Source organism: Aquarana catesbeiana, linkage group LG05, assembly GCF_042186555.1.
Source record: "Aquarana catesbeiana isolate 2022-GZ linkage group LG05, ASM4218655v1, whole genome shotgun sequence".
NCBI lineage: Eukaryota > Metazoa > Chordata > Amphibia > Anura > Ranidae > Aquarana > Aquarana catesbeiana.
Genome location: NC_133328.1, coordinates 617172025 through 617187885, shown reverse-complemented (window position 1 = coordinate 617187885; position 15861 = coordinate 617172025). Strand labels below are relative to the sequence as shown.

Below are 15861 nucleotides of genomic sequence, written 5' to 3'. Positions count from 1 at the left end.
ACAAAAATGATGTCTTACTCTGCCATCTTGTGGAAAGAAATGGGAACAGCTAACTGTGCATGCATTTCATTTTAGTGACCGTTCCATCTTTGTTCTGTGCAAACTGAACATTTTTGTTTCAAATTTGTGTCAAAAGAAAATTCTAAGAAATTTGGAAGTAAATAACTGTATAGGAGGACCAATTCACAAACTTTAAAAAATGCTCTCAAAAGGAAAACAATCCCCAAAACTAGGAACATCACCTTGTCTCCAAACGATAATAATGGTATAACAATCTATAAAGAGCTTAAAGTGTTACTAAACCCACAACAGTAAAATCACTCTGTATATGTAGTAAAGCATGATTGTTGTACTCACGGTGGAACCTAAGGGGTTAATCCTGCACATTGCGTAAAAAGGCTGTTTAATCCTGTCTTTCTGATCCTCCCCTTCTTCCACTGTCCCCAATCCATCTCTTGATAGTACAGAGCCTTGGGTGCACTCTGCACATGCTTAGTTTGGTGTGTATTGTGAGAGAGTTTTTTAGAGGGTGCATGTGATCAGCACAGGGCCAATCAGCACTGTCCAGACAGAGGGTCAGGGGTCATGCAGCCTCATAGGACAGCCAGGGGAGAATGAAAACTCCTCCTACAAGCTTTAACCAGACACTGATAGATGTCATAAGACTGCTCTATACTGCTGATGAGTAGATATGTGCAATTCGTTTTGTTCCGAATTAGTTTTTTTAACAAATTTTTCCAAATATTCGGAAATTCGGAAACCCGAAAACCTGAAAATTAGAAAATCTGAAATAATAACTAACTAATAACTTAACTATTACTAACTATTAAATTATAGGTATTGGAATTTCCTTTCAAATTTGGCTGTTAGTGAACGTAACAAATATGAATTTATCTGAAGTTACGAATTATCCGAAATGAATGCCGTATCTAAATGAATGGAACGTAATGAATTAATAATAAATAACAATAATAATAATAAAAACTTGTTGTTATTATTATTTATTACTAATTCATTCCGTTCCATCTGTTTAGATGCAGCATTCGTTATTTCGGATAATTCGCAACTTCGGATAAATTCGTATTCATTACGTTCACTAACAGCCAAATTTGAAAGGAAATTCTAATATCTATAATTTAATAGTTAGTTATTATTAATTAGTAAGTTATTCTTTCAAATTTTCAGATTTTCTTTCTTATTTTTGGATTTTAGGATTTTTGAATTTAAGAAATTGTGATCATAACAAATGACTCGAAAAATTAAAAAAAAACAAAAAACGAATGAAACAAAGACGAATGAATTTTTCATCAGTGCACATGTCTACTGATGAGAAAAAGTATTAAGCACTTCATATTTACTGAAATAATTGCATTCCCGTGTACTGTGGGAGACCAGATATATTGAATGCAGGCTCCTGGGTTTAGTAACACTTTAAGGGATCACTTAAAAGACCTTTAGGTGCCTTGGCAAAATCAATACATAAAAAAATATATATAAAAGAAAAATATTTTTAATAAAAAATAGATATCTTTATTCACATAACTGCACACCAAAACCCTAACCCATAATCTAAATCAAATAAAATAATTGCAAGGAGGGAACTGATGAGTAGAATGATAAAGCTAGCAACCAAGAAAAAAAAAATATATATATATACAAAAAATAAACAAAAAAACCCATAGAAACATTCAAAATAACAAGTAACTTAAACATTTCATACATAGGTATATCCTATCCCAAAGAACAAAAAAAGTGTTGCGCTGAAAATAAGTGATAGATCAAAAATTAAATATACAATATATATATATATACTGTATATATATATATATATATAATAAAATATATACCAGTCCAAAAATGTCGGTCTCTCGGATGGACCATATTTACATCAAGATATCAAACTCTGTGATTCAACTGTGGATAAGAATGGATCCAAATCCCTCTACCAGGTGAGTATGCCACCACCACCACCACAGTAAGTTGGACTCTTACCAGAGAGCCTGGACCATTTATTATGAAGGGTCCAACAGGCTTGATGTAATAATCCCAGTAGAAATCACCAACAGGGGATGTATGAGAAAACCACGTCAGGAAAAGTTCCAAAGTATCCAAAGGACTCCGCCAACACACATCAACCATATAGCTGGATCCAAACAAAACACAAACGCTGTAAAACCTCTTAGGGATTGAATTTGTTAAGAAGTATTGCACTTACATGTATCCAATTTAAAACCAGCATTGCATAATGTAAGAAAGGTGATTGCCACAGAACATCCAGACATGTAAAGGAATGCGCGATAGCAGGAACAAGCAGCTCAGTTCCTGCTGTGGTGAATCACTTTTTGTTCTTTTGCTTTTTTGCAGATATTTTTGTCCTGGTGGCCTCCATTCCTGTGGTGGCCGTGGGGAAAAATCAGGGAAATGTCTTGGCCACATCTCTTCGAAGTTTGCGTTTCCTTCAGATCCTGCGGATGCTGCGTATGGACCGGAGAGGAGGGACCTGGAAGCTCCTGGGTTCAGCCATCTGTTCACATAGCAAGGTCAGTGCTGCCAGGTGGAATCAGGGGTCAGCAAAGGTCCTAATAGGTGTGAGCCAACCTAAACTGGTGGAAGATGCCTCGGTCTTGGTTGTCACCGCAAAAAGTGTTCCCACGGGACAATTTCCTTCTATTACTGTTCAGGTGACACCTAAAAATGTTATAGTGGAAACAGAGGTCAGCAAAGGTCCTAATAGAGGTCAGCCAACTGAAACTGGTAGAAGATGCCTCAGACGTGCTTGGCCAAGCTTGGCTTCATCCAGCTTCCTGTAGAGAACATAGTGAGATCTGATGATACTTGGTGGAAATTGAAGTTACTAATTGAAAGGTCAGCCTCTGGTTGGAAATGCAGGATTTTTTTTTTTTTAGGGAAAGGTACATTTTATTACTTGATTGGATACTTGTTCCGGTTTTTTATTTCCTGTCGTGATCTGCAGACAATGACATTTTGTCTAAAATTCTAACATTTTAAATCCGCTAAAAAAAATATGAATAAAAGTCAGCAGTTACAAATACTGTAGCTGCTGACTTTTAATTGAAAAAAAAAAAAACGTACCTGTCCAGGGATCCAGCGCCCTCCTCACCCCAACCGGTTCTTCCTCAACAGGTTTACCGTTGACAGCCAGCTGTGATTCCTTGCGGCTTCACAACCGGGTTCCCAGTGCGCATGCGCAAGCCGCTTCCTGCACTGGGACCTGGGACATGTCCCAGACCATTGCGAGCGGGGGGGAGGGGGTTTTGTGAGGACTTCTGGTGAAGCCATGGTGCTCTGACTAGAAGTATGAGGGTATCTATCAAAACCAGGTAGGAAGGGGGGGCATAAAGTGGAAAGTCCCCTTTTAGGGTTAAGTTCTGCTGTAATAGGCTCAGAAAATGCACTGCTACTATATAGAGCTGCATAGCAGCGATCAGATTACATAGACTGATGAATGGCTCACAGGATGGACACTACCTTTCCCTCTTTCCTAGCAGACACATCTTCCAGTAGAACTATAGGCAAAACTTTTTTTGATCATTTTTGGATAGAGTAAGGGAGGGTTTTAACCCCTGTCATTTTTTTTTGCCATTTGCATCCATTTGGAGAGATTTTCCTTAACTTCCTGTCCTATAGCCAAAACAGGAAGTGAAAGGAAATCGCTCCAAAGTGAGGCAATCCCTTGTTGTCTCCATTGGAAAAGCCCCCTCTGTTCCTGATGACAAACAAAAAGCTGGAATTTTCTTTCATTTGATAACAGTACACAGAACAAATAGAGAGGGTGAATCGCCCTAACGGGGACACAGACAGCAATAAAAACCCGACAGATCTTCTAATCCCTCTCCACTCTATCCATGGCATACTTTAATCAGTAAGTTACATGGGCGGCCAACAAGCGCATGGGCACTGCTGGGCTTGTTTAATAGAAAGCCAAGCATTTCCTGTAAAGTGAGCATCCTGCATGCTCTGTGTATTAAAGTAGAAGTTTAGTAGATATGTGCACTGACAAAAAATTTGTTCGTTTTCATTGTTTTGCTTTTTTTGGAAATTCTAAAATTTGGAATTCGGAATTTGAAAATCCGAAAATTTGCATTTTTGAGTTTTCACATTTCCGAATTTTCGAATTTGCGATATCTGAATTTCCGAATTTCCAAATTTCCGAATTCCGATTTTCCAAATTTTCGAATTCCTAATTTCCAAATTTTCGATTTCCGAATTTTCAAATTCCGAATCTTTGAATTTTCAGAATTCGGAAATTCAAAAATTCGAAAATCCAAAAATTCAAAAATCTGAAAAAAAGAAAATCAGTAAAATTTGAAATAATAACTAACTAATAATAACTAACTATTAAATTATAGGTGTTGGAATTTCCTTTCAAATTTGTCTGTTTGTGAACGTAATGAATACAAATTTATCTGAAGTTACGAATTATCCGAAATAACAAAAGCCACATCTAAACAAATGGAATGGAACAAATTAATAATAAATAATAATAATGAAAAGGTTTTATTATTATTATTGTTATTTATTATTATTAGATCGTTACCTTCCATTCTTTTAGATACAGCATTCGTTATTTCTGATAATTCATAAATTTGTATTCGTTATTAGACATGTGCACAGCCAAAGAATTTGTTAATTTTCGTTTTCGTTTCATTAGTTTAATATTTTTTTCGTTTTTCGGGTCATTCGTTATGATCACGATTCGTAAATTCGTTCATTCGTAAATTCCTAAATGCGTTCATTCGTACATTCGTAAATTCGAACATTCGTTCATTTGTACATTTTTACGTTTGTACATTTGTAAATTCGTACATTCGTAAATTCGTAAAATCGTACATTTGTAAATTAGAAAATTCGGAAATTTGTAAATTCGAAGTTTGAAAATCCAAAAACCCGAAAATTCAAAAATCTGAAATAGTAACTAAGTATTAAATTATAGGTATTGTCATTCAAATTTGACTGTCAGTGAACGTAACAAATACGAATTATCCAAAACGAATGCTGCATCTAAACAAATGGAACGGAACAAATTAATAATAAATAATAATAATAAAACGTTGTTATTATTATTATTGTTATTTATTATTATTAATTCATTACGTTCCATTCCGTTTTTTCGGATCATTCATAACTTCGGATAAATTTGTATGTGTTACGTTCACTAACAGCCAAATTTGAAAGGAAATTACAATACCTATAATTTAAAAGTTACTAATAATTACTAATAGTTAAGTTATTATTAGTTAACTATTATTTCAGATTTCCGAATTTTCGAATTTACAAATTTACAAATTCACTAATTTACTAATGTGCGAATGACCGAATTTACGAATGTCCAATCTTACCGAATTTACGAATATTCGGAAAAAATTTGTTAGACGGGTTTTCGTTAATTCGGATATTCCCGAATTAACGAATTTGTCGAAATTCATTAAAAAACGAATTCGGAACGAAACGAATTGCACATGCCTATTCGTTATGTTCACTAACAGCCAAAGGAAATTCCAATACCTATAATTTAATAGTTATTATTAGTTAGTTATTATTTCAGATTTTGGGGTTTTCAAATTTTTGGATTTTCATTCTTTTGAATTTTCAGATTTTCATTCTTATTTTCGGAATGTGCACGCTCTCCACACAGCTGTGTCTGCTAATTGGTATGCAAAATATGCGTCCGCTTGGTGCCAAGGCCCACCCAACTTGGGGGTTAAAGAGAGAAAAACATTGAAATGATCACATATCGCAGAGACTTACTGCATTTTAACCTGTATTTTAACCCCTTCCCGCCTGCCCCGGTGTGCCTCTAAAAAGTTCTTAATGCCCAAGGGGGCGGGAAGGATTGGCGACCATGTGACTACTGTGATTGGTTTTCACAGTGGTCACATGATCTAGAGCCAGTACTGGTTGTTAGTGGGGACCGAGAGCTGTCTTTGATATTGCCTTATTTTTAGTTGTTTCATTACAATTTTTTTGCATTTATTGATTTATTTTGCATTTAAATTTTATTGCTATCACAAGGGGTGTAACAAGCTCCCTATGTGATATCATGGGCAGGCGACAAGTGTTCTTTTTGTAGACCTTGTGGGGTTGATTTACTAAAACTGCAACATCTGGTGCAGCTGTGTATGGCAGCCAATCAGCTTCTAACTTCAGCTTGTTCAATTAGGCTTTGACAAATAAAACTGGAAGCTGATTGGCTACCATGCAGAGCTGCACCAGATTTTGCACTCCAGTCAACCCCCCCCATGGGTCTATTAGACTCCCAGAACTTCCACTTGCCCTCTATTGCAGCTAATCACTAACAGGCATGTGCAATTTGTTGCGTTCAGAATTAGTTTTTTTTTTTAACAAAATTCATTAAATTCGTTGATTCGGAAACATCCGAATTAACGAAAACCCGTTTGATTAATTTTTTCGAATATTTGCAAAATTCATAAATTCGAAAATCGTACATTCGTAAATTTTTTAAATTCGAAAACCCGAAAACCTGAAAATTCGAAAATCTGAAATAAGTAATAACTAACTATTAAATTATAGTATAAAAACCCAAGAATCGCGCTTATTTATAAGTAATAACATATGAAACTAAGTGAGTAAATTGATAATCACTACAAAAAAAATTCAAATTAAAAACAAAATTAAATGGGTGTAAAGTGCGAACATTAAAAGATAAGTCTCTGTGTATAATAATGGCAAATGTCGTCCACCCGTGCAAAACAAAAAACATCCACTGTGTGACGTAAAGATGTGATCCACCGCCGGTATAGAAGGGGTTGTTTCTTACCAAACAGACATGATCCCCCACTACAGAGGATCATGAAAAGCATAACAGCTGTGACTCTGAAAGTATCACCCGTGCTGGTCTGCCGCTGGGTCCTCGGATCATCGCATTGTATGGACCGGCTCATAGGAAATGCATAGCATCTAACAGAGATATGGAAACTGCAGCATGCAGTAGAGATGGAGATCCGAACTTAGGAATGCCGCATCTAAACGAATGGAACATAATGAATTAATAATAAATAACAATAATAATAATAAAAACTTTTTATTATTATTTATTATTATGTCATTAATATTTGTGTTCAATTCACATGAAGTGGCAAGGACACTGCATTTCTGGCAGGATCAACAGGTATTTTCTGTACTTGCTGAAAATGTACTTTTTTTTTTTTTTTTTAATACATGCTGGAAGTCCGCTTTAAGAAAGCAGCTGCAGAGCAGAGAAGCTCAAACTCTACCAGCATACTGCAGAGGAGAATGCTTACACTTGATGAAGCAGCAATCTCTCTGCTGAGGTCCAACACACCATGGACGTTTTCTTCATTTTCCAAAAAATTGTGACAAAAAATGACAACTTCAAAAACTCGCCATGCATTTTACCAAATACCTTTGACTCTCTACTTTACATAAAGGGGTCAAACTGTCCTGAAATTTTAGGGCCCCAAGAAATGAGATCGGCTGATGATGATGATACATCAGGACTGATAAATTTTCAGATATATCTCATAGTTTGTGGATTCTATAACGTTCACACAGACTAAATAATATACACTGATTTGTGTTAATTTTCTTAACCAAGAAATGTAGCAGAATAAATTTTGGTCTCAATTTATAAAGAAAGATTATTTATTTGCAAAATTTTATAACAGAACATTTTCAATATTTTTTGTTTTTATAGCAAAAAGAAAAAGAAAAAAAAGGTGAATAAATACCACCAAAAGAAAGCTCTATTTGTGTGAAAACAATGATATACAGTGCCTTGAAAAAGTATTCATACCCCTTGAAACTTTCCACCTTTTGTCATGTTACAACCAAAAACATAAATGTATTTTATTGGGATTTTATGTAATAGACCAACACAAAGTGGCACATAATTGTGAAGTGGAAGGAAAATGATAAATGGTTTTCAACATTTTTTACAAATAAATATGTGAAAAGTGTGGGGTACATTTGTATTCAGCCCCCCTGAGTCAATACTTTGTAGAACCAACTTTCACTGCAATTACAGCTGCAAGTCTTTTTGGGGATGTCTCTACCACCTTTTCACATCTAGAGAGTGACATTTTTTCCCATTCTTCTTTGTAAAATATCTCAAGCTCTGTCAGATTGGATGGAGAGCGTCTGTGAACAGCAATTTTCAAGTCTTGCCACAGATTCTCAATTGGATTTAGGTCTGGACTTTGACTGGGCCATTCTAACACATAAATATGCTTTGATCTAAACCATTCCATTGTAGCTCTGGCTGTATGTTTAGAGTTGTTGTCCTGCGGTGAACCTCCACCCCTGTCTCAAGTCTTTTGCAGAATCTAACAGGTTTTCTTCTAAGATTGCCCTGTATTTGGCTCCATCCATCTTCCCATCAACTCTGACCAGCTTCCCTGTCCCTGCTGAAGAAAAGCATCCCCACCACATGATGCTGCCACCACCATGTTTCACGGTGGGGATGGTGTGTTCACGGTGATGTGCAGTGTTAGTTTTCCACCACACATAGCGTTTTGCTTTTATGCCAAAAAGTTCAATTTTGGTCTCATCTGACCAGAGCACCTTCTTCCACATGTTTGCTGTGTCCCTCACATGGCTTCTCACAAACTACAAACGGGAATTCTTATGACTTTCTTTCAACAATGGTTTTCTTCTTGCCACTCTTCCATAAAGGTCAGATTTGTGGAGAGCACGACTAATAGTTGTCCTGTGGACAGATTCTCCCACCTGAGCTGTGGATCTCTGCAGCTCCTCCAGAGTTACCATGGGCCTCTTGGCTGCTTCTCTGATTAATGCTCTCCTTGCCCGGCCTGTCAGTTTAGGTGGACGGCCATGTCTTGGTAGGTTTGCAGTTGTGCCATACTCTTTCCATTTTCGGATGATGGATTGAACAGTGCTCTGTGAGATGTTCAAAGCTTGGGATATTTTTTTATAACCTAACCCTGCTTTAAACTTCTCCACAACTTTATCCCTGACCTGTCTGGTGTGTTCCTTGGCCTTCATGATGCTGTTTGTTCACTAAGGTTCTCTAACAAACCTCTGAGGGCTTCGCAGAACAGCTGTATTTATACTGAGATTAAATTACACACAGGTGGACTCTATTTACCAATTAGGTGACTTCTGAAGGCAATTGGTTTCACTAGATGTTAGTTAGGGGTATCAGAGTAAAGGGGGCTGAATACAAATGTACCCCACACTTTTCACATATTTATTTGTAAAAAAATTTGAAAACCATTTATCATTTTTCTTCCACCTCACAATTACATGCCACTTTGTGTTGGTCTATCACATAAAATCCCAATAAAATACATTTACATTTTTGGCTGTAACATGACAAAATATGGGAAATTTCAAGGGGTATGAATACTGTTTCAAAGCACTGTAAATGTAATTTGGGTACAGTGTTGCATGATCGCGCAATCAGTTAAAGCAGCGCAGTGCTGAATAGCAAAAAAATTGACTGGTCACAATGGGGGCAAAACCTTTCTGGAGGTCAAGTGGTTAAAACTGTTAGGCCTCTTGCACACTGCAGCTTAAAAAAGCTCAGTACAGCTTATTTTTTTACTGAGCTAAAATACAGCCCCATTAATTGTAATGTGCCTGTGCACACAGGCGTGTAAAGAAGCGCAGTGTTTTCTTCAGTAAAAAAAAAAAATAATTGAAAAATCTGCATTCTTGGTCAGTAATTTACGCCTCATGCGCGGACATTCGCACAGATTGTCCATTGACAACATGAGAACAAGCTTCTGTGCATGTGCGGAAATTTTGCGCGAAAATGCATGAAAAAAAAAGTCTGAAAAAGTAGGTGCTCAAACAGGAGTATCGTATGCAAGAGGTCTTCCATTAAAATTTTGTTGTTTTTAATGATATACAGTGGGAACGGAAAGTATTCAGACCCCCTTAAATTTTTCACTCTTTGTTATATTGCAGCCATTTGTTAAAATCATTTCAGTTCATTTTTTTTCCTCATTAATGTACACACAGCACCCCATATTGACAGAAAAACACAGAATTGTTGACATTTTTGCAGATTTATTAAAAAAGAAAATCTGAAATATTACATGGTCCTAAGTATTCAGCCCCTTTGCTGTGACACTCATATATTTAACTCAGGTGCTGTCCATTTCTTCTGATCATCCTTGAGATGGTTCTACACCTTCATTTGAGTCCAGCTGTGTTTGATTATACTGATTGGACTTGATTAGGAAAGCCACACATCTGTCTATATAAGACCTTACAGCTCACAGTGCATGTCAGAGCAAATGAGAATCATGAGGTCAAAGGAACTGCCTGAAGAGCTCAGAGACAGAATTGTGGCAAGGCACAGATCTGGCTAAGGTTACAAAAAAAAATCTGCTGCACTTAAGGTTCCTAAGAGCACAGTGGCCTCCATAATCCTTAAATGGAAGACGTTTGGGATGACGAGAACCCTTCCTAGAGCTGGCCGTCCGACCAAACTGAGCTATCGGGGGAGAAGAGCCTTGGTGAGAGAGGTAAAGAAGAACCCGAAGATCACTGTGGCTGAGCTCCAGAGATGCAGTCGGGAGATGGGAGAGAGTTGTAGGAAGTCAACCATCACTGCAGCCCTCCACCAGTCGGGGCTTTATGGCAGAGTGGCCCAACGGAAACCTCTCCTCAGTGCAAGACACATGAAAGCCCACATGGAGTTTGCTAAAAAAACACCTGAAGGACTCCAAGATGGTGAGAAATAAGATTCTCTGGTCTGATGAGACCAAGATAGAACTTTTTGGCCTTATTTCTAAGCGGTATGTGTGGAGAAAACCAGGCACTGCTCATCACCTGTCCAATACAGTCCCAACAGTGAAGCATGGTGGTGGCAGCATCATGCTGTGGGGGTGTTTTTCAGCTGTAGGGACAGGACAACTGGTTGCAATCGAGGGAAAGATGAATGCGGCCAAGTACAGGGATATCCTGGATGAAAACCTTCTCCAGAGTGCTCAGGACCTCAGACTGGGCCGAAGGTTTACCTTCCAACAAGACAATGACCCTAATCACACAGCTAAAATAATGAAGGAGTGGCTTCACAACAACTCCGTGACTGTTCTTGAATGGCCCAGCCAGAGCGCTGACTTAAACCCAATTGAGGATCTCTGGAGAGACCGTTTACCATCCAACCTGACAGAACTGGAGAGGATCTGCAAGGAGGAATGGCAGAGGATCCCCAAATCCAGGTGTGAGAAACTTGTTGTATCTTTCCCAAAAAGACTCATGGCTGTATTAGATCAAAAGGGGCTTCTACTAAATACTGAGCAAAGGGTCTGAATACTTAGGACCATGTGATATTTCAGTTTTTCTTTTTTAATAAATCTGCAAAAATGTCAACAATTCTGTGTTTTTCTGTCAATATGGGGTGCTGTGTGTACATTAATGAGGAAAAAAATGAACTTGAATGATTTTAGCAAAAGGCTGCAATAAAACAAAGAGTGAAAAATTTAAGGGGGTCTGAATACTTTCCGTCCCCACTGTACATTTTTTTTATTAATAAGTGTGACACACATCTGCACCGCTACAGCGAATATTTCTGTATTCCGTGTTTTAGAACTGCAGTCAATGATTTGTAGGCGCCATCTAGTGGCCAAAACTCCTAACTGAGGTATTTAAAAACAAAGTCTGCATTATGGCCACTAGATGGCGCTTACGATCATACCTGGCAGTTCTATACTGTAACACAGAATACTGTAAGTTTCATTGGGACTGCACCAGTGTGTGTCAGGTTCGTTCAGGGAACTTTTCATACCTCTGTAACTTTTTTATATCTCTGTGAGTCAACTGATTCACTGAAAACAATGGCTGATATCCGAGTTGCTGAACAGGTAAAATCAGTAGTTACTCTGCCTCTAGTATCGAACCTTCAAATCTCTAAATGTAATACAAAAATATTGTTGAGCACATATAGAAAAAAAATGTGAAAGTATTCAAAAATGATATTTTTATAACTACAGAATAGGTGAGGTTAGGTTCACACCTTTACGTGTTCGGAACACGCAAAAAAAATCAGAAATCTGCTGCCCTTTAGCAGACGCACGGCGGGGCCATTGATTGTTAGTGCCACGCCCCCGCGCATCTGTTAACAGGCGTGTTTTCACAGGCTCCAAACCACATGGTGTTGGCCAGGGTCAGGGTCAGAGACTTCTTTTCTCCATTACTTGCATGTAGGGCAGCCTTTTGAAATGAATGGTCTGTCCTACATGCGACGCACAGGAACACGCACATGCGCGGTTGCACCTGTATTCCAGCCTAACTCAGGATGGTGAGAATACACTATAATTAAATCCATGTGCAAAATGTTGCTTTCTTCCTTGGAGTGACACTATAGTTATGAATGGTGGTGTTCTGATTGGTGTGATGTCTCCAGTATGTACGCATGGGCATCCCACAGCGCAATTCTCATCATGCAAAACATTTCTTTTCAGGAACTCATCACAGCCTGGTATATCGGATTCCTGACACTCATTTTGTCCTCCTTTCTTGTCTACTTGGTGGAGAAAGACGATCATGAACTGAACGAGAAAGGGGAAACCAAAGAGGATTTTGAAACGTACGCCGATGCCCTCTGGTGGGGTTTGGTAAGTAGTGCGATTGAGTGAAAAGTTCATTTTATGTTCTCTTCACTTTTTCTCATTATTATTATTATAGTACTTTTATAGCACCATCAATTTTCACAGCGCTTTACATATACATTGTACATTCACATCGGTCCCTACCCTCAAGGAGCTTACAATCTAAGGTCCCTAACTCACATTCATATACTAGGGGCAATTTAGACAGGATCCAATTAACCTACCAGCATGTCTTTGGAGTGTGGGAAGAAACCGGAGTACCCGGAGGAAACCCACGCAGACACAGGGAGAACATGCAAACTCCAGGCAGGTAGTGTCATGGTTGGGATTCGAACCAACAACCCTTTTTACTGCGAGGCGAGAGTGCTACCCACTACACCACTGATATTAAAGTGGATCTTCAGCCTCCAAACACTCATCCCTCCTATCCACCCCTTCTCCCCTCCTCTACACAAATAGCGCTGTGTTTTTTTCCCTTTATTTACTTTTTTTTAACCACTTGTAGACCAAGCCTTTTCTGTCACATTTTGTTTACAAGTTTAAATTAGTATTTTTTGCTAGAAAACATATATATATATTTAGCAGAGACCCTAGGAAATAAAATGGTGATCGTTGTAAATTTTTATGTCGCACAGTATTTGTACAGTGGTTTTTCAAAAGCATTTTTTTTGGAAAAAAATTATTGTAATGAATTAAAAAAAAAAAAAAACGCAATACATACCCCAATTTTTTGTATAATATGAAAGATGATGTTACGCTGAGTAAATAGATACCTAACATGATGAAGAAGGAGGATTTGGATTATTGCAGTGCTTGAAAAAATTATTGCATATAAGAATTATATAGTTTATTTATTGGTACAAAAAGGAGAAAGAGAGACACAAGGTTCAATCAAAACCAATTGTAGAGCATATACATATTGCATGTAATGGGTCACTGGTGTCCAAATAAAAGAAGGTGGTCACAAGTAGATGTTATGTCCCAACATGTTTCGCCAGCGATGGCTTCCTCTGGGGATTGTTTGGGACCACCACAAATAGCCCAGTTCTAGCATAAAGTACACCTTTATACCTCCCTAAACCCCCTCCCCCTTTTCCTTTGAGGGGGTTCCCCCATTATATCCATTTCCTGGTTCGGGATTGGCCAAGGTAGGTGCTGTGTGTTCTCTTGAAGCCATGACAAATGTTGTTTTTTTGTTTCCTTTTTACACCTGTATATGTTTATATTTGTATAATCAACTGATATTTTGCTTTGTACATTATGCTAGAGCTGGGCTATTTGTGGTGGTCCCAAACAATCCCCTGAGGAAGCCATGACTGGCGAAACATGTCGGGACATAACACTTATACTTGTGACCACCTTCTTTTATTGGGACACCAGCGACCCATTACATGCAATATGTATATGCTCTACAATTGGTTTTAATTGAACCTTGTGTCTCTCTTTCTCTTTTTTGTACCAATAAAGAAACTACTGTATATAATTCTTATATGCAATAATTATTTCAAGCACCGCAATAATCCCAATCCTCCTTCTTCATAATTTTCAACAATCGGGATGAGGTGCATTATATTGTAGAGATCACTCTCTGTTAGATACCTAACATGTCACTCTTCAAAATTGTGCACGCTCGTGGAATGGCATCAAACTACGGTACTTAGAAATCTCCATAGGCCGGCATTTTAAACACCTTTACAGGTTACCTGTTTAGAGTAATGCCGCGTACACACGAGCGGACTTTACGCCGGACTTTATGATGGACTTTCTGAATGAACGGACTTGCCTACACACAATCCACCAAAGTCCGTTGAATTCGTACGTGATGACGTATGACCGGACTAAAACAAGGAAGTTTATAGCCAGTAGCCAATAGCTGCCCTAGCGTGGCTTTTTGTCCATCGAACTAGCATACAGACGAGCGGACTTTTCGACCGGTCTCGAGTTCGACGGATAGATTTAAAACATGTTTCAAATCTAAGTCCATCCAACTTTTGAGCAAACAAAGTCCGCTGGAGCCCACACATGATCGCATTGTCCGACGAAATCCCGTCCGCCGGGCAAAGTCTGCCGTAAAGTCCGCTCGTGTGTACGCGGCATTAGGCTCCTTTCACAAGGCCGTTCCGAATGTCTGTTTTTAATCCATCCAAAAGAAAAGAAAAACAGACATACATGTATCTCTATGGGATAGCTGTGCATGATGTCACAAGCCTAGGCTAATGACCACACAGGAAACAGGAAGTGGGCTGTATAAGATATTTCCTGGCAGAAATGTGTTTTTTTTTTTTTTTTTACTATTGAAAGTTAGCACTACAAGGGCAGAAGATTTAATAGATGGAAAGTTGAAAAAAATGACTGAAGGTCAGCTCTAATGCCGCGTACACACGGTCGGACTTTACGGCAGACTTTGCCCGGCGGACTGGATTTTGTCGGACAATTCGATCGTGTGTGGGCTCCAGCGGACTTTGTTTGCTCAAAAGTTGGACGGACTTGAAACATGTTTTAAATCTATCTGTCGAACTCGAGTCCGGTCGAAAAGTCCGCTTGTCTGTATGCTAGTTCGACGGACAAAAAGCCACGCTAGGGCAGCTATTGGCTACTGGCTATGAGCTTCCTTGTTTTAGTCTGGTCGTACGTCATCACGTACGAATTCGACGGACTTTGGTGGATTGTGTGTAGGCAAGTCCATTCATTCAGAAAGTCCGTCGTAAAGTACGTCGAAAAGTCCGCAGGGCAAAGTCTGCCGTAAAGTCCGACCGTGTGTACGCGGCATTAGAGGCAGTACAGGGTTCATAAGTGAGCGATCTGATAAAGAAGACAATATGCAAACAATTCACCAACTAAAAAGTGAGTGAGTCAGCGCTCACTGACATAAGATGGTATCTGTGTATAATATAGACTGAAATAACAATAACATAAATAAAAATACGGGCTATTGAAAACAGAAAATGAAAAGCAACAGACAATGATTCAAGTCCAACTAGTCCATGAATAGGTAAGAACCACAGTGTGACTCAGATCATTGGGAAAAACGGCAGCAGGTGGTGACTGGACAGGATACATACAAGCCGGCAGCCAGTGTTAATTTCGTCGACTAAAACGACTAAAACTATTTAGTCGACTAAAATAGTATTCATTTAGTCGACTAAAACTAAAACAATTGAGATGACTAAAATACGACTAAAACTAAAATGGCATTTTAGTCAAAAGACTAAAATGGGACTTAGACCGCTTTCACACTGGAGCGTTTTGCAGGCACTATAGCAGTGGTTCTCAACTCCTG

The 15861-nt window shown here is 38.4% G+C and overlaps 1 protein-coding gene across 1 annotated transcript in view; it reads left to right on the top strand.

Annotated features, from left to right (window-relative positions):
* KCNQ3 (potassium voltage-gated channel subfamily Q member 3) overlaps positions 1-15861 on the top strand; it is a 297565-nt gene that overhangs the window by 181855 nt on the left and 99849 nt on the right. Inside the window, exons 4-5 of the mRNA XM_073632266.1 lie at positions 2365-2540; positions 12435-12587. Coding sequence (XP_073488367.1) covers positions 2365-2540; positions 12435-12587 — 329 coding nt within the window. The remainder of the gene's footprint in view (positions 1-2364; positions 2541-12434; positions 12588-15861) is intronic.